At 40.8% G+C, this 19884-nt stretch overlaps 1 protein-coding gene across 1 annotated transcript in view; it reads right to left on the bottom strand.

Moving 5' to 3' along the window:
* dapk1 (death-associated protein kinase 1) overlaps positions 1–19884 on the bottom strand; it is a 103679-nt gene that overhangs the window by 37248 nt on the left and 46547 nt on the right. Inside the window, exons 4-11 of the mRNA XM_083979151.1 lie at positions 17385–17514; positions 15142–15190; positions 14899–14925; positions 10053–10205; positions 6149–6194; positions 5826–5915; positions 4220–4312; positions 587–706 (exon numbers count right to left, since the gene is read on the bottom strand). Of these exons, the coding sequence (XP_083835277.1) occupies positions 587–706; positions 4220–4312; positions 5826–5915; positions 6149–6194; positions 10053–10205; positions 14899–14925; positions 15142–15190; positions 17385–17514 (708 nt within the window). The remainder of the gene's footprint in view (positions 1–586; positions 707–4219; positions 4313–5825; positions 5916–6148; positions 6195–10052; positions 10206–14898; positions 14926–15141; positions 15191–17384; positions 17515–19884) is intronic.

Below are 19884 nucleotides of genomic sequence, written 5' to 3'. Positions count from 1 at the left end.
TACACAATCCAACAACTCCAAAACACTCTGGTGGACAAGTTGTGACCTGCACATTCACCACGCTATGAGATAATAACAGAACGTTATGAGATGGAGTTGTTTTAGAGGCAAATTCAGAGACTGCTTGCTGAAAAACTGCTAAAGGTAATGATCCTACTGCTATGACTAGGGATTATAGCAATGGGCCAATTTGCCAAAATGTTGAATTATCCCTTTAAACCTTTGTCAGACATATTTTGATCTGTGTATCAGTATGTATGAGGTGGCTGGTAACAACAGTTTCTCCGTCCGTCCACACAAACACTGGTGCGACAAAGAAAACAGCTGTTTGCGTTTAATAAAAATGAGGCACTGACTTGCAGAATCTCAAGCTGCAGGAAAAGAAAAATCAATTTAGGATCTTGTGACGAGAAACATCTGCTCAGTCTGAGAGAAGAGCGGAGCATGTGAGCGAGCGCCCTGACCCTCGACCAATGAGCTGCTGACGTGACGACACTGAACCGGAGACATTTTGCACTTCAAAAAAAAAGGGAAAAAAAAGATAAAACAACCTGGGAATAAAAGGAGGTGTTGAAATGTGAGTCACCTTGTTGGGCTGGTTGACGTCGTAGCTGTTCAAGGAGCCGAGCAGATGCTGCAGGCCCGGCACGTTGTCGTCGTTGATGGCGTGGATGATGGCCTTCATCACGAAGGAGTCTTCCTCGTCCTAAACAGGTGGGAACGACAGTTACTTTACTCTTCCACTGTTCAAAGGAGGATGACCTAATCCTGTGAACATTAATCCTGTTAATTCTCCCCATCACATGTCCCCCTAAGTCTCTCTTTCATCTTTTCTTCACCTCAGACATGAAAACACTGAAACAAACAGAAAAACTGCAGATTAATATTATTATTATTATTGCTTTATGTTTTTGTTGTGTTTTTTTTTACTTTTGCATCTGTTGTGGCCTAATTTCAAAACATATTAAGACTGTTTCTGTCTCTGTCCGTGACATGTGACCCAATAACCTTCAGCCGTACGGACGGAGCAGAATTGGCCGTGATGCTCTGCTGCACAAAGAGACGAGGAGGATGAAGGCAAGGAGGTGAGGAGGAGGAGGAGGAGGAGGAGGAGGAGGAGGCGAGGCTGATGTGGCATTTGCTCGACCAAGCGTAATACTCCGGCTACATTCCTCAACACAACCTCCTCGCTGGGGGAGCCGTGACTAAACCACCACAGAGCGAGATGCATTGCACACACATACACATATACACACATAACACACACAAATCTGTCCGAGCAGCAGAGCGACTGCTGGGTAAGTCGCTGCTGTCAACACAGCTGTGTGAGATTTCTTTCTTTTTTTCCTCCTGAAAATGCTAATTCATGACACAGGGAGGCGGCCGTTTTACCTGTTTATCTCATTTTCTCTTTGCTGTGTTTGATTTTTCTAAAAGAGCAGGAGAATCTGAGCCGAGCGACTGATGTGTCGGTAACTCCTGCAGCTCATCATGGATAACATGTTTCCACATTTTAAAAAATACAACAGAAGGAGAGAGTTTGAGTTTGGCGTGTTGTCTCTGAGATCAGCAGTGACACTGCTCAGACAGAGGATGAGTAACGTTCCTCTGTCCGTCACCGAGTTGAGCTTTATGTATTTTGTCCGGGTGGATTAACGTGTGACATGTTGCAAAGATCTGACAGACTGAGTGAAGCACAAATATTAAATGTGAAGCGGTTTCAGCTGCTAAAATGAAAGAATTTGCAGATTTTCCTGTTTTATATTGTGTCTCTAGAGGTTAAAATCCTCTTTATCTAGTGAACAGCAGGTGATCTCATATTGCAGTCAGACATTAAACACTGCTGGTTGTAGCAGCAGAGCAAAAGATGACACGCGACATTAGGTTCAAATGTACAAGACTGTGAATAAAAGAAAAAAAAAACAACAGATGATACTATGTTAATCACTGCTCCCAGTGTGCATGAGTGCTGTAAAGTCAGCAGCAGAGAATTTGTAGAAAAACCAGATAAAACATTTATCAATTGAAATTATTTAACTTTTTAGTTTCTGGGTCAGAACGGGGGTGAATTCAGCAGCGAAGACGACGCCGTTCAGATTCACACTTCTCTATAATGGATGAACGTCTCAGAATCTGACTCGATAAAACTGACAAAACAAAATCTGATCTCTCCAAAACAAGATTAAATAATAAAAAGTTCCAACCATCACATGAAGCTACAGGATTCCTATGTTAACCCAAGAAACAACAGAAAAATACTGTAGTGCTCCAACTGTAATGGACCATCCATTTGCCCCATAGCCCATCATAATGGGCTAATCTTTTTTTTATTCCCAATAGTTTCTTTTCCAGTATAGTTATCATTAGATTATTATCTTCTATATATGCTCATCCACTCAAACACTATCATTTCAAATTTATACACACCCATAATCTTATTTTGGTTCTTTGTTTCTTGATAAATAGGCACTTTGTATTGCTTTCTCTTTTGCTGTTGTTGCCCATATAGGGTTTTTAACCTCTCTCGCACTTACTATTCTTGTTTCATTTCTGTTTTTGTAATTGTCCTTATCTTTTATGGTGCAAATAAATAAACTAAACTAAAACTAAACTAAACTAAACAACTGCCACTCCCACTTTGAAACTCTACTGTGGCACATTTCTTTTAAATAAATAATAACAAATAATAATTGACATTCTCAGTTTCTGGTCCAAAACTGTGGAATAATTTGCCACAAACAGTTCAATCCTCTCCCATCAATATTTTAAAAACCCGTTTCAAAACCAATAACACATATCTTTTATTGTACCTATTGTTTTTAATGTTTTTCTCTCTGTGTCTCTCTCTCTTTATATTCTCTTGTTTGACTTTGATCAACATTTGTTGTTTTTAAATGTGCTGTATAAATAAAGCTGACTTGATAGATTCATCATTAAAGAAAATAACCATTAGTATGAACACGCTGCTCCCACACCCTCTGACACGGAGCCTCTAAGACCCAACACAAACAACTGCTTAGTTGAACATTTACAGACGTGAGGGTTGGAGGAGGGGGTGATGGGAGGGGGATGGGGGGGGTGAGGGGGGGGCTGCTGCAGTAAAACCCACCGGCTTGAGTAAAGTCTTTAAATGAGCCACTTAACCCTGAAACTGCTCGGCCAATAAAGCCGTGATCTGCTGCGCTGCTCTGCTCTGGAGCTTGAACTTGTGAATAACAATCTGCTGCAGCTGCCGTTCTGTCAGTGACCTCCAGGGGGCGCAGCGTCTTCACCATGACAATGACCTCCTCCCTCCCACCTGTCAGCTCACCTGCTGCCACACAAGGAAGTTGCTGTGGTGTAAAACCCTTTTGAGGAAACACAGGCCTGGCGCTGCTGCAGCAGCTTTGTAAATCATTAAACCTGCAGTGTTTACATCTCAGCGAGGTCGGGCCGGACTGGGACGGAGCGAATCGACTTTAAGACGCACAAAATGACACAAAAGATGTTTTTTTTAATGCAACGATTTTGCGTTCAAACTGACTCGTTCATTAGTAAGAGTTTTGTTTCTGTGGAGGCACATTCCTACCAGCTCAGCCTGGTTTTAAGGTCACACACACACACACATGCCGTACATACACACATGTTCAAATTCCTTCAATGCTGCAAAAACCAAACATCTGACCTGTGGCAGCGGGAGGAAACGAGGAGCAGATCAATTACACGAAGGAGCTCCAGATTTCTCAGAGAGATTGTCGAGCTGAAAATACCAGAGCTGCAAACTGAGAGAGCTCGGGGTCCTAATAACTTCAATAAGAGAAAAAAAAAACTAAACAAAAAAAACTGGAGCTCATTAAGTTACCAGTCCCCAGTCAATCACTTTTATTTGGCTTATATTAAAGATGGGATCGGGCTGTGGGGTTATGATAGCAATCGTCCTCATGCTGGAGATGTTTTTCCTCAGGAGGAATTTAAAGACTTGATGATGTTAAAAGCTGCAAATCCCATCGACTGTTAATGAAAGTGGATCAAGATCCTCAGTCTCCTGTGTATTAAAGGTCTCATATTGTAGAAAGAGAGACGTGCATGTGCAGCTCTAGGTTTTATATTCATACTGTGAAAGCATCACAGCCTGTATTCAGAAACTGGGCTTTAAAATGAGCCGTCAGGACTTCCTGTAACTTTGTGATGTCACAACAGTGGCACAACCTTTTTTTTTTTCTTTTTCTCTCTCTCTTACCAGTGTGTCGTCACTGCGCGCCACGCTCATGTTGCTCCTGGACAGGAAGGAGCGGGACAGACGGTTGCATAAGGAGATGAGTCGGACGGATTGCTGGAAAAGAGAAAAATGGCGGTGCGTGAAAAAGAGGAAATCAAGAGCGAGAACAAGTTCATGTCAAGTAGAAGAAGACGGTGAACAGGCAGGGCAGGTGTGGACATGAAGCAATTTTCTGCTCTATATAAATTCACTTCTCATGGCTGCCTGTTCGCTCTGTGATAATAACCCACTGTCCTTCCCACTAATGTACTGGATTCCCTCAGGGGGCAAAGTCAGACACACATCAAGAGTTAAAACCTAAAAAAAAACCCCACGAAATATGATGAGACGTGACAGCATGGTGCTGAGTGCATCTATCAATCACCATCCGTGCTCACAAGTCTAACGGCTTCAAATATAAATGAATATCTCCTTTATTTGTTTCACATGCAGGCGACCTAAAGCACATTCCTCATGGTGTTAAAGCTTAAAGGAGTCAGAGGACAGGAGCAGTTTTACTGTGGTTATAAGTTCCTCCTTATAACAAGCAGATGTACTGTAACTCACATATATGGGACAATGACATGATGCAACCCAGTGTCAAGTGGTGTAACCAGTATTTCTTTCATAAAAATCTGACAGTATAGTGTACATATATTTATTTATATGTACACTTATAAATCCACTGTAGGTGGATAAAATATGTATTTATCATTCTTTTGTGGTTATATCATTTGACATTTGTCTGACTTTTGTTAAAAATGGTTCAAATTTCATTTCAAATGACATAAAACCAACATGAATACAAATGTAAATTTTAACACATCTGATGTAGTATGTTTTTAAGACATTTTTTAAAGATATTTCTGAATTGCGGCTCTTGCCTACCTGTATTTGTCACTGACCCATATAGGGGGGGGATTGGGATTGGTAAGTATCATAATGTTTTGCCTGGCAATATTGTATCAATACATGAATGGCAAATATCAATGTTTTATTAGGTAAACTGTATCATGGGGCTTCTGCTGGCTCCCAGCACTGATATATATATGATGAGCTTTTCTTTTGAGCTTGAACTCAACTAAATCTGAACCTGTTCACATCTGGATTTTATTCACCATTCATTTCAGTCTGGTGAGACAATAAACCTGACAGACTTCCCAGACTTCAATTTCATTTAAACAAACCATAATTACAGCTCAGCGTTGTCGGGTTTTGGTGCCAATTTTACATCTGTTAAATAAATAAATAAATAAACCTGCCAGTGCACCAGTGGCAGCCCGAGCTACGAGACAGAGACGTGACGTGACAGCTCTGCAAAAAAAACAAAGCAACAACAAAAACCCACGGCCGACAGGAGGATCACAGCGTGACTTGCAGCCTGCGAGCAGAGCTGGGTCAGATGTGATGAACCAAAACAGACAAGGAAACAACCAGCGCAGCCGCCCTGGTAGCAAACGTGATGGTTATGGCGAGGCTGCAGGCGCTGTGTGGTGACATTAAAGTCCGTCTGAGACAGTTTTTGTCAAAGTGTGACCGTCTCAGGGATGTGGTGGTGAAGTTACAGCGTCACAGAGAAGCGACTTACTTTCCATTTCCTTCGAGCTGCAAACTTCTTGAACTTCTCCATGTTGACGGCCGACTCCTTCCTGCTCAGAGCTTGTTGAGTGTCTTTTGGCTGATTTCACAAACAGACAGAAATATTAAAAGAAAAAAAAAAACATTTTCAGATTATTCTTGGCCAGATAAATGTGGTACAGAATCAATTATTTGGAGACTTGGCAACTTATAAACTCAGACTGTCGTTTCAAATATAAACGACTGCCACAAATAAAAATGAAGAAGAGGGATTTTTAAATTTGACTGGATCCAAAATGTTTTAATATAAACTGAGATGTCATCAGTCCAAACCTTGATCCAGGGATGCTGAAGGCTGTCCTGGATCGTCATCCTCTTTCTGCAGACAGAAAATAAGGAGGAGGAGAAAGTACATGTTAATTTGTTGAATGCATTTCCAGCAGAACAGTCCCATGTACCGGTATTTTATAACGTAACGCAGCATTTTTATGTTTGTTTAACAGGACGAAAACTAATTTAACATGCACAGAAATGTTTTGGTTTTGGTGTCTAATGAGCCGTCGAACTCAAGAGCCTTGATTGTGTTTCATCATCATCATCATCATCATCTCACTGGTAAACAGAAAGAAAAATCATATTGTGATTATTTTTGGCCAACACCGTGTTTGCAAAATGAGTCATGCTTTCATTTGCAATGGTAATTTTTTGCATTTCTTTTTTAATTTTCACTGAAAAAAAAATATAATTGCTGATGATGATGTGATTTTTGTTGAAGCTTGGGGGCGACTGTGGCAACACGACGCTTCATTTTTAGTTTGTTGTGACACATTTTATCTTAATTAAAAGATCGCAAATTTCTGTGATTTGGATAATGAGCTTTACTGTTTTTTTTTACAGTGTTGGTAAAACAAAACGAGGGTATCATCTTGGACTCTTATGATATTTTTTGATTCATTTTCATTATTTACGACTGAAATATAAATTAGACAACAATAAAAAAGATGATTATATTTAATGGTATAAATGTGTCAGTGTGTGACATCATAAAAGATTCATACAGATTAAATATTAAGGAAATGACTTCATTTTGCTCTTAACTCCTCTGCACTGACAAAAAACAAACAAACAATGACCTAATAACTGTCTTGTACTGTATATTGACCTTTACTGAACTGGAAACATCCTATTTCCGCTTTCTGAAAGTTTTCCAACTTCCCTGTAACACTACAGATACAGTACTGAGACAAACTATTGACACAGCGTTCAAGTAAACAAGGGAAGGATTAATGTAACGATTAGTATAATGTACTATCCTCCCAAAGATCCATTCATTTACACAGATGTGATACTTCATTTGGATAAAGATGTTTCCAAACATAGCATCAGCACTTGATCTCCTACACACAGATTATATTATATTAAACTAACATCATTAACTGAGTGATGCCGGGACATCGATTCTCTGTATTGAATTAACATCCGACGTGGCAGTAAAAGCCTTTAAAAAGAAACTGACTGCAGCCTCCACTTCCCTCCGTCTCTCGCTGCCACATCCTTTAAAACGGCAACGCTGATAACAACACATTGTTCTACGAGGGTTTCAGTGGACACGCCACTTCCTCACCGTCTGAACCTCTTCGCCGCCACATCCCTGTTTCACACACACACACACCTGAAAAAGTGAAAACCCACAAACACCTCACTCTGGTGTGTGTGAGGTAAAGTAGAGCTGTGAACTTTATGTGAAGAAATGTCAGGATATCACAGAGAACAACGACTGCTGAACGTTATTAAAGAGATAGTTCAACATTTTGGCAAACTGGTCCATTGCCATAATCCCTATAGTCATAGCAGTAGGTTCCTTACCTTTAATTGTCGGTGCGAGATATTTTTAGAACGGCGGAGCAGAGCCGCGAGCTGCTCAGAGCTACGCTACGGAGGCTCATGGGATTTCTTGGTTTCCCTCATCAAACTCATCAAATACACAATCCAACAACTCCAAAACGCTCTGGTGGACAAGTTGTGACCTGCACATTCACCACGCTATGAGATAATAACACAACGTTACGAGACGGAGCCGTTTTAGAGGTAAATTCATGCAAAACCGCTGATGCGTGTTGCCTTCAGGGACAGTTTTTCATCAAGCAGTCTCTGCATTTCCCTCTAAAACAACTCTGTCTGGTAACGTCCCGTTATAATCTCATAGCATGGTGAATGTGCAGGTCACAACTTGTCCACCAGAGCGTTTTGGAGTTGTTGGATTGTGTATTTGATGAGTTTGATGAGGGAAACAAAGAAATCCCATTAGCCTCCGTAGCGTAGCTCTGAGCAGCTCGCGGCTCTGCTCCACCGTTCTAAAAATAGCTTGCACCGACAATTAAAGGTGACAAACTCACTGCTATGACTATAGGGATTATGGCAATGGGACAAATTTGCCAAAATGCTGAACTATCCCTTTAAATAGTAATGTCTCTCCCGTCTTCTCAAAAGGGGGGATCGTCATTAATCCTCCTACGTCAGTCCATTTCCATGTTGATGCACCCCAGGTTTGTAAAAGTCGCTCTATTCTTTCGCCCACTGTCTGCACAAAGCAACCTGTGACACGTCTTCCTCTCTTTTACTTTCTAGCCCGTCTAAATGAAATTATCTCCACACCTACAATTATTCACCTCCGTTACCCCCCCCACTCACATTCACACTCGCTCCATTGTTGTAGTGAGTAATTACATTCGAGGGAATGAGTTTTGGCGGGCGGTGGGTTATTGTCTCCGAGTGGTCGTTGCTAGAGCAACTCGTTATGGAGGAGCGACGCTCGCAGGTTCAGGTCTCTTATTATCTATAGAGACGAGGGAGTTTTATTTGGGGAAACCTGCGGAGAGCGTTGACTCAATTTTCTTGTCAGCTTCTGAGGATTTTATCAAAAGCAGGAAATATTTATCTTTTTGTCTTTTAAACTACATTATTACCGAAATTACATAGAGATGAAGCGTAGACAGAACTTATTTATAACACAGCTTTAGCTTTTTTTTATAATTCCTACTGGGTAAAAGGCCGATGCTCCCGAGTGACACCGCCGCCCCAGACCGAGTCGGAAAGAGGAACTTCACATATTCACTTCCCAAATTAGACACAGAGTAACAGAAAATAAACTCTTCAGCTACAGTAGAATATATGACAAATATATATAAATATACAGTGGCGTTTATAAAGTATTAGAGCACTTTCATATTCAAAAGGTTTCGGTTGTTTTTGTTGAATTGGCCATTAATCATCATTATAAACCAAAGAACAGAGCCATCGTAAGAAGATTTAGGTCATTTTCCTGACAAAGAACAAACTAGGCCTGTTTCACTGTCATGTTCCTTCACAGAAGAAGCCAAATTATTTACAAAGTCTGGACCTCAACATCGTTAAGCAAATTTGGTACTGGATGGGAAAACATTAGTGTTTAAGTGCTAAAATATATTGACACTATGCAGCAGAGATGTGCTGCTGTGATTTCTGCAAAAGGTGAACATACATACAGTAATAAATATTAAAGTTAAAAGTAAATAAAAACAGTAGTAGGACTCACTTCATTAGAGCAACCATCTGCATATTTTTATCAACATTATGAAATGAAAAATCATGTTTTGGAGGTAATAAAAAGGTCATTTCAGATCCTATTTTCAGATCCTTCAGCTCTTCTAATAATTTCGGCCACCACTGTATACAGTATTATGTTCACTCTAGTGCTTGATACGCAGTTAATGATTGATTGTCGGCCAATCAACCTTCCAAATGGACCACGAATCAAGAAGATGTTGGATTCAGAGCTCACAAAAAACTTCTCAAAAACCCTAAAATAACATGAACAAACATCCTGGGGTCAAGTTTCTCTCGTGCAAATGAGATAATTTGATTATTGAATGTCTCTGCTTGTGTTACAGTTCAAAACTTTACCTGAAAACTCAACGAACAAGATGTGTTTTGCTCTTACGGATTAATTTAGCAGCTCCACAGATGTAGAATCTGATTGGCTGAAGTTTGTCGTCGGAGTCTGATCTTTTCCAAACAGTTTCCAATCAAACCTTCACATATAATTCTGGTGCATCAGGTTAAAACTTCAGAGCTTCAACGTAAAACCATCATGAATCTCTTCTCGGAGCAGAAAGTTCAAGACCTTCATCTCTCAAGCATCATTTACTGTAATGCAAACAACCGATCGATCATTCAGACTGATGCTGATCACACGTACTTGGGGTCTTTGACGAGGAGCTTCGCTATGAAGTCTTTGGCCAGGATGCTGGTGTTGCTGAAGAAGTCCTCATCGAACGTGTAGTCGACGGCCGACACGTTGGCCAGAGTCTCCTGCTTGTTGTCGCCCAGGAAAGGAGACGCACCGCTCAGACTGAGAGACGAGACACAGAGAGAAGGAGAGAAGGAGAGAAGGAGAGGAAGAGGTTAACGACAAAGTTATAGGTCAAATGCAACTATTGATCATTTAGATCTGGGGACTTGTTGAGGAGGTTCCCAACAATAACAACAAACACAGAGTTAAGTAATGTGTCCTTGATGTGAAAAAGTTTAAAATTTTATGATTTTTCAAGCAAAATTGGAGAAAAATTGTTTGTTCCAACTTCTAAGAAGAGACACCTAACATCTTTTCTGTTCTTTTATTCATTTCTAAGTGGATATTTCTGCTTGCTAGATATCTAGTCGGATAAAACAACATGTGAACGAGTCATTTCAGCTGCTGGACACTTGTGATAAGCACTTCCATTATTTTTTGATTGATCAACAATTAATCAAGGCGATGACTGGCAGATAAATCAATAAAGAAAATGAGTACACAGCTTATTATTTATTTAGTAGTTATTTATATTCTTACGTAACAGCAGCCCCCGCTAAATGTGATAAATGTGACAGTACTGTATGTGTAACAATAAGGTTGGAGGTGTTCACATGGACTATTGATTAGCAAACAGACAATGTAGACAGAGGACAGCGATGGATTTCTTTCCGACTGCATGTTCAGCTCTTTGTTTGTCGCAGAATCTCCAATATAATCGACTTTAATAGCAGCAGCGGCGGCGTGGTCTCGTCCTCTGGCTCTTGTATTCAAAAGGATAAAATGAAATAACACTGGGTTTCAATTCAAACACTAAGTCGCTCACTGCTGATTAGCTCCGACCCCTCGAAACAAAAAACTCAGACCTCACCCCTGCACTGATGGCGGGGAATGTGATTAAAGAGCTGCGTAGCAACTAACGGTGACTCATTAGTAGAGGCCTGGCTATCAAAACTGAAGTGCGTGATGTTTGTTAGGCAGCTAAGAGAGAGAAAGAGAGCGAGAGCCAGCTGGACGACTCTCAGCTGTGAGGAGTTTTTGAGGTGGGGTTTTGGAAATTTCATGTGAATACACTTAAAAAATCAGCAGATGAAGCGACGGGATCATTTCCTCCAGCACGCAGGACCAAGACACCAGGGCTGAACATCACGTGTGGTGCTGAGCCTGCTTCCTTCACCGCTGAAGCCGTTTCCAACACCAAATGCTCATTAAAGGGATAGTTCAACATTTGGCAAATTATCCTCTCACCATAATCCCTATAGTCATAGCAGTAGGTTCATTACCTTTAATCATCGGTGCATGTTGTTTTGAGATCGGCGGGGCAGAGACGTGAGCTGCTCAGTGAAAACAATGGAGGTGAACGGTACAGGTCCCCTGTCCCTCATCAAACTCATCAAATACACAATCCAACAACTCCACAACAATCTGGTGGACAAGTTGTGACCTGCACAATCACCACGCTATGAAAGGTATAGTATGAAGGGATAGTTCACCAAAAAATAAAATTCAGTCATTATTGACTCACCCTCATGCTGATGAATACTCCGGAGTAGTTTTTTATTCCTCAAAGTGCAAACTTTATATGAGATTAATAGGGGCCGACACAAAAAAGTCCATAAAACTACACAAAAACCATTTAATATTCCTCCTTACTGCTCGTCCACTGCAATCCAAGTGTCCTGAAGGGATATAGTCCAGAGTTTACTCGAAACAACGTCATTTAGGACATTTTTACAGCCTAAACGGTCCTGTATTGAATTTGCCTGGGGCGCGTTCACACGCGTGAACATGAGAGGCAAATTCAATACAGGACTGTTTAGGCTGTAAAAATGTCCTAAATGACGTTTTTTTTGAGTAAACTCTGGACTATATCCCTTCAGGACACTTGGATTACCACAGATGAGCAGTAAGGAGGAATATTGAATGGTTTTTGTGTAGTTTTATGGACTTTTTTGTGTCAGGTGCTATTAGCTCTCACATAAGGATTTCGTTGGACTACGAACCGGCCTTCCAGGTCTCCAGACGCACTTTGAGGAATAAAAAACTACTCTAGAGTATTCATCAACATGAGGGTGAGTCAATAATGACTGAATTTCATTTTTTGGTGAACTATTCCTTTAAGGCAATGGGCGAATTTGCCAAAAATGTTGAACTATCCCTTTAACATGGCACGTACAAATCTATCGACTTGTACGAGCTTCAGCTGCTCGGAGCAGAATAATTAAAGGTCTTCACAAGGCTGCACAGGCAAAGTGTGAAGTCAGGGATCATTTCATCCAGCGTTTCTCTCCCAGATGAGACCTGAAGATGCAGAATGGACTTTTTTTTTTAATGCTGGAAAAAAAAAAAAAAAACGCCCGTCTTTGCAACCTACAACCCAAATTAGGGCTCCAGCATCATCATCACCAGCTTGAGCTGATTCACCACATTTTCCCCAGAAGCTTAACAGCAGGTTACGTTACCTCAGGCAGGGCAGGCGAGAGCTTTGCATTGTGCACACAAGAGGAATCTCCTGCTGCTACTTTGCCTAATGGAGCTTTCATTACTTTGAGGCAACTGGGTCATCACTCAAGACAAAATGCTACGAGATGCCAACTACAGTAAATAAACACACCCCAAACCCCTGGTGTTGGTTTTTTTTTTAACAATAGGAGCTGAACATGAACAGTCGGAGCACCTCTCTCTCTCTCTGTGTGTGTGTGTGTTGCTCTGCTGGGATAACAGCCAGTGAGTGAACCATCTATTTTCTACCTTTGCCAGGCGGCGGAGCTGTGACAGCTGTGTGGGTGGACGGCATGAGCAAAGATCCTGTGTGCATGTGTTACAGTATGTACGTCTACGTCTGCATGTGTGTGTGTGTGTGAGGCTGTGTGTAACGTAGAGACAAAAATGATGCATCATTTTTTTTTTTTTTACCAGCTCAGCACCTACACATTTCTCTCCCAAAATGAAGCATGTATTGTTTGTAGCTTCTTATTATATAATAATAATAATAATAATAATAATATTGATAATGAGATAACACTTGTGCAGGCATTTGTCTTTAACTTTCCCTTTTTATCTATATTTCGGTACGTAATTATGTGCTTAATGTGCAGGTTTTTGTGCGCACATGTCTTTGTGTTTGTTTTCACGTAGGTGTCGTCCACCCCCCCCCCACACACAGGAGGATAAGAGGTGAGTGGGAGCTCTAAAAGCCTCGTTGCCGCGGTATAAAGAGCGGACGGCTGCATCGTGGAGAGCAGCAGCAGCGGCAGCAGTTGATCCGTGGGTCGCCGAGGGCATCAACGTCTCTCTCACTGCTGAATTAAAGCTGCAGACGGAGGCTTCAACAACACTCACACTTCACTGAAAGCTTCTGGCTGTGCAGGATGAAGATGTTTGTGGATGAGATAAAGATAAAGATCAATTGTTTGACTGAGTTAGTAGCAAATTATGTGTTTTTAGGCCTTCAGCTCAACCTAAAAGGTTTGAAAGGTCACCAGTTTGAGTCCCTGGATGAGTACAGACAGAATGAAAACAATGGATTCTTCTTTTTCATTTTTAGTATAATAAGCTACATCTGAGCCAAACACAGTGAGCTGCATCTATAGACTGTGACGTGTTAGATTCACACTAACAGGATTTGTTCCAGTGGTCACATCCCTGTTTATTAACTGCAGAACGTACTGATTAGATCAAAGACGACAAAGTCCAGAGTCAGAGAGATGGACGGGACTGGACGACAGCAGACCAGAGATCATCATCTCACTATTTTGGTGTTGTGTTTTAATAAAACCATAAAATAAAATAAAAAACAGGCATTATCAGGGTCTCAAAAATGCCATTTGCAGCTCAAATACTATAAAGGAAAAAGCTGTTCTTAAACTTGGTATTTTGGCAAAAAGGAAATGTTTTGGGATGTGCGAGAGTTAAAAATCCAAGTAAAACTTCCACATTTTTCTGTGTAATTCCCTAACAACGTAAAATAAAATATAAAAAAAATAAGGTTTATCAATCTCTGAACTGAACCACTACATTGGTTTTCATTGAAAATATGGATTCATCACAAACATAAAAACTGACCGAGATAAAGATTATCAAAAAATGTATAAAATTTATGAATTTCTATTCTTAGGTTTAGATGAACTAAGAACTCACATTTACAAAAAGGCATTTCTAACCCCCTAGGCCTAGGCAACCAGTGGTGCACCTATTTAATTTTTATCTTTGTTTTATGTATCTTACATGTACAAGTAAGAAAGGTGCTATAAAAATAAAGTTTATTATTATGATAAAAATATAATTGCAGATTTTAGAGAGTGTATGCTTGTCACTATGGTAACAGAGGAGCCTCTGCGCTGTGGTCGACAGTGACTCACTGATGATAACTGATTTAATAATAATGATAATACAGTAATAATAAAAAGCCGATCAGTCAGACCAGCAAAACAAAACGTCCTGGGATGAAACGCAGCCGCTCAGCGTCGACACTAAAGGAGCAGTTCCACTCTGCTGCTCCGTTTCCCGCTGCAGGCCCTTCTTATCAACAAAGACGTGAGCGGGCCGACGAGTTCAGCGACAGAGAGGTCAACGAGTCGCCATTAACCTCTTTACGGTCTTTTTAAAAAAGCCGTGTTTAGGGAGCGGCGACGCCCTGGAGGTTTGAACACTGAACATGTGAAGAACATAAAGGTGAAGCCGGTGACGCGTGTTTTGCAATTTACATTTCACACAATTATCCATTGTCAGAGGTGTCAGCTCAGATACTCACAGAATGTAGGTGATCACACCGACGCTCCTGCAGAGAGGAGGAGGAGGAGGAGGAGGAGGAGGAGGAGGAGGAGGAGGAAGAGGAAGGAGAGGGGGTTTCAGCATCAAACACTCTGACAGCAGTGCATCACGCAAAAACATATATTTACTCAACAGCAGCTGTTCGGGTTCTCGTTATGATTTCAAACAGCATATGTACATAATGGTCGCTGTGGAGCAGATTGAGTTTTTTTTATTTACTCACCACATGTCTGCCTCCAGGCCCAAAGGTTCATAGTTGACTACTTCTGGAGCTGCAGGGCAAATACGTAACACAGAAGTTTATTATTCAGGTCAACACCACAACACAACACAACAACATAAAACTGACTTTACCTCAGATCTGATTCCATGTGAGCATTTCTTTGCACCTTTATTTTAATATATAAATTTACCTATATATTCTTTCAACTTCTGTCTTATCACATTCACCTGAATTCTTTCTATGACCTTACTGTCACACCAGCACCACCACATTTGTCATTATTATATTATCTCCAGTCACAGGACATCAGATATGTGGAGAATTAAATTAGGTTCATTCCTTTCTTGAAATAAAAACAGGTTTAAAGGGATAGTTCAACATTTTTTTGGCAAACTGGCCCATTGCCTATTAGTCATAGCGGTAGGTTCGTTACCTTTAATTGTCGGTGCAAGTTATTTTTTAGAACGGCGGAGCAGAGCCGCGAGCTGCTCAGAGCTACGCTACGGAGGCTAATGGGATTTCTTGGTTTCCCTCATCAAACTCATCAAATACACAATCCAACAACTCTAAAACGCTCTGGTGGACAAGTTGTGACCTGCACATTCACCACGCTATGAGATAATAACGGGACTTTACAAGACAGAGTTGTTTTTGGAGGTCAAATTCTTTTCTTTTCTTTTATCAGCTTAATCAAACATGAAAAAAAAACACTGGTGTTAAAATAAATTTGCATTAACAGGTAATTTATAGCTTAAACTTTAACAGCCCCCATAAAAACTGAACCATGTGTTTGAATATATTGATTAAATTGCTGATTCAACTCAGTAAACTTGGACAAACTAACACACATCAACTATTTGGGAAATGAGCAGCAGTTAGTGTGATCGTTGCCATGGAGACATGAAGCTGTGAAGAGCTGTGTGTTTTAGCCTGTGTGTGTTATATTTGGTACAAGTATGGTATCATTTTATGCTTTTCACACTCTAGTGTGACATGCTTTTAACTGTCTCATTACTGTGTTTCCATATTGTTCGTTTTCATTGTGTTTATCTTGTGTTCTACTTTATTGTGTTATTTTATCATGTTTGTTTTCTATGTAAAGCGACTTTTATAAGCGCTATACAAATAATATGTATTATTATTATTATTAATGGCTATTGGCCGTTGGACTAACACGCAGATTACCACTGGATCACTGATGTGCACCTGTCCATGTCAACACTGTCACACCTGAACTGGGAGGAGACGGCACCTCATGGTCTGAGAACCTCTAACGCACAATTACAAAACCGCATGTTGGAAAAGCAAATGCAAAAAGACCCCATAATAATCAACGCTTAGAGCTGCTCTGCCTGTGTTCCTGCCTGATGATTTATTTTATTAGTTGGCTTTTCACCCTTTTGATCTTTATTTAGACCATTTGACCACGGCCGCTCCGCTCCCGCTGAACTGGGAACGGGTTCAGGGGTTTGGCCTGTTGGACGGTGCCGGATGGTGCTGCTGGTGGGCTTTGGCACCGCGGCAAAGGGAGTGTATGACTGTTGGCTGCTGCTCCGGAGCAAAAGGGGGTAGGTGAGGGGATATTGGACAGAGCCCCTGATGTGTCTATCAGTGTGTATGTAAGCAAGAGTGTGTGTGTGTGTGTGTGCGTGTGTGTGTTTGTGTTGGCAAGAAGTTGCAGCTCTGATAATTGCCAGTCTATTATCAGGTCTCTCTCACTTAGTCCCTATGGCACAGTTGGCACCTGTGCAACCCCTGGGATTAAGCCAGAGGAACAGGGTGGTGCAGTTTGCAGACTGTATGTGTGTGTGTTTCTAAATGTGTATATGGATAGTAGAGAAAGGCAATATAAAAAAGGCAGAAGATATATAAGCATTTAAAGGGATAGTTCAACATTTTGGCAAACTGGCCCATTGCCATAATCCCTATAGTTTTAGCAGTAGGTTCGTTACCTTTAATTGTCGGTGCAAGCTATTTTTAGAACGGCAAAGCAGAGCCGCGAGCTGCTCAGAGCTACGCTACAGAGGCTCATGGGATTTCTTGGTTTCCCTCATCAAACTCATCAAACACACAATCCAACAACTCCAAAACGCTCACATTCACATTCACCACGCTATGAAATAATAAAAGAATGTTACGAGACAGAGTTGTTTTCAAGGTAAATGCAGAGACTGCTTGCTGAAAAACTAAATGTTTAAATATCCCTTTAAAAAAACACGAGCTCACAACGGTCTGACACTGACCTACAAATTCAGGAGTTCCAAAGATGTTTTTAAAATCATTGCCAAAATCGATCTTGTGGGCCAGGCCAAAGTCGATGATCTTGATGCGTGGGTGAGGCACAGAGCGGTTCAGCAGCATGATGTTCTCCGGCTGCAGAGACAGAGAAAGAAAGAAACAGACACTCAATTAATAAAGTGGAGGAGACAGAGGGGAGGAGGAGGAGGAGGACAGACAGAGGCAGGAAGAGGAGGTGGTGTGATGATTTCTTTTAAGCTGTTATTATGTTATTAGTTTGCAGCCATCTGTGTGTTGTGACTAGTTATGATACTCAGAGAAATTACAGCACAAATGCAGTTTACAACAACAGTGATGGAGAATGTAAACAGATGTTTTTCCTTAAATGTAAAAACTACCAAAACAAACTTGTTTTATTATATAAAAGTTTACAATACAGTGTCTAGAAAAGCTTTGCTTCTTTAAAGCAGACTGGAAGCCACAGTGACTCGGTATTGGAAAATGTCCTATACTAGCTGGTTAGCATACTTACTTTTGTAAAACAAAAAAAAGTGATAGAAACAGAAGGAAAGGGGGGGGCTAATAGGTTCTAATGCAGGGTGGTCAAACCTTTGCTGCGGGCTATTTTTCTTTTTCTGTCATTTTGAAAATGTAAAAGATGAAAATGAAAAAAAACTAAAAAAAAACCTGTTTAAAATGTAAAGGGAATGTGTCATCTTAAACTTTATGCTTTTTGGAGATCATTTCACCTTCCACTTGCTTATAACTGTTCACATTAACAGACATTTTCGTCCCGGGGTGCCCAAAATTTAGCATGCCACTGTAAACAGCTGCAAATGCTCTACAGCATAGCAAAACTAACACACAGCTCCTTTAGCACATCATACTCTCTTCAATGTGTCATGCGTCACTATGAAAGCAGCATTGAACTGTTGCAGCTGGAATTGGATCTTATTTCTGCATCATCATTATTTCCTCAAACAACCAACAACTTCACATAATTGATGCTTGTTTAACATAATTACAAAAAAAACCCTCACATTTGTGAAGTTGGATTATACAATTAAGAAAGTGGCCTGAACATGCCGAGTGTTAATCAATGGAAAAGCATCCTAAATGTTGTCCATAAACCATGAATCTAGTAGCTACAGACTCTAAATATGTGCAGCAGAACAAAAAGCTCACACAGTCGAGTAGACAAACTGTACAGCTGCGTGAATAGCAAAACATAATTACTTCAAAACAAAGACAGATTTATAAACCGAGTACAGTCGCTGAGTGAATGCGCTTAGTTACATTTCACCAATGTAGGACACAGACTGAGTGTCAACAAAAGAGCGAGCTGCCGACAGAGTCAGACACAAAACCAGGATCAGCCGTCAGGAAGGAGGCTCATCAGCCATGGAAATCCCATGCAAAACACGAGTTAAAAACCTCTTGAGGAAGTGGGAGAAAGGAAAAAGGATGGCAAAGATGCGCTGAGAAGCAAAGCCAAACAACAGAAGCCGGACATTCCTGAGGACACAAAAGCCTCTTTTTAGACCAAAAAAAAAAAAAAAAGAGAAAACCATCTTCCATTCAGTTAGACTGTGAGGATCTGAGTCTGGGGAAGGAACAGGGAACAGATTGGCAGTGGGCAGCAGTGGCAACAGGAGGTGATGAGGAAAAAATACAATCAAACTCCAGCTCGGCTCGTTGTGGTTTGTTCCCTCTCTGCTACATAAACACTGACATGCTTAAGTTGTTGATGCAGGAACGAAGGAGGATGTGGATTTATAGCTGTCTGTCCCAGCAAAGTGGGAATACGATATCAGGGCCAGTTTTACTGCAAGTAAAACACATGTTTCCCCACGGATCTCTCTGTAAAAATATTGATTAAACAACGACACAGTGGAGGCATCAGGGTTGGGAGATATTTCATGATTTCAGCTGAATTAAAGGAGCGATATGTAAGACTGTGGCCAAGACTGTTGCTGCAGTCAGATTCAAAATACTGCAGTAAGAGACTCCCATTGGATAATTACTGCATGGATGATTAGGTTTCAGCTAGCAACATCTTATCTAACCCTAACTTATGCAGTCAGTAGCTTTCTTAAACAACCATGTCATAATCCTGTGGTTTATGAAAAAAATTGTGGTTGTGGTTGTGAAAAATATGTTAATCTGTTTTCCGAAGGGTCAAATTATTGGCATGCATCAAGCAAACTAAAATTGGGTTAAGAACTGTCCAACGCATTATTACAAACTGGAAGGATAGTGGGGAACCATCATCTTCAAGGTAGAAATGTGGTCCAATGTGACCACAGAGTCCAGACCTGAAGCCCACTGAGAATCTTTGAAAGACTAATGCAACTATGGGCGGAAATAAATGTTGTGACATTGCAGAAGCTTGTTGAAACGATAAATGCCACAGCAAATGTGTGCCGTAATCAAAGCTAAAGGCGGTCCAATGAAATATTATAGCGTGACATTTTTTTGGGATGGGCAGTGTATTAGCCACACACT

Source organism: Trachurus trachurus (genome assembly GCF_905171665.1).
Source record: "Trachurus trachurus genome assembly, chromosome: 9".
Taxonomy (NCBI): domain Eukaryota; kingdom Metazoa; phylum Chordata; class Actinopteri; order Carangiformes; family Carangidae; genus Trachurus; species Trachurus trachurus.
The sequence above is the reverse complement of the archived record's forward strand: the minus strand, read 5'-3'. Positions and strand labels throughout refer to the sequence as shown.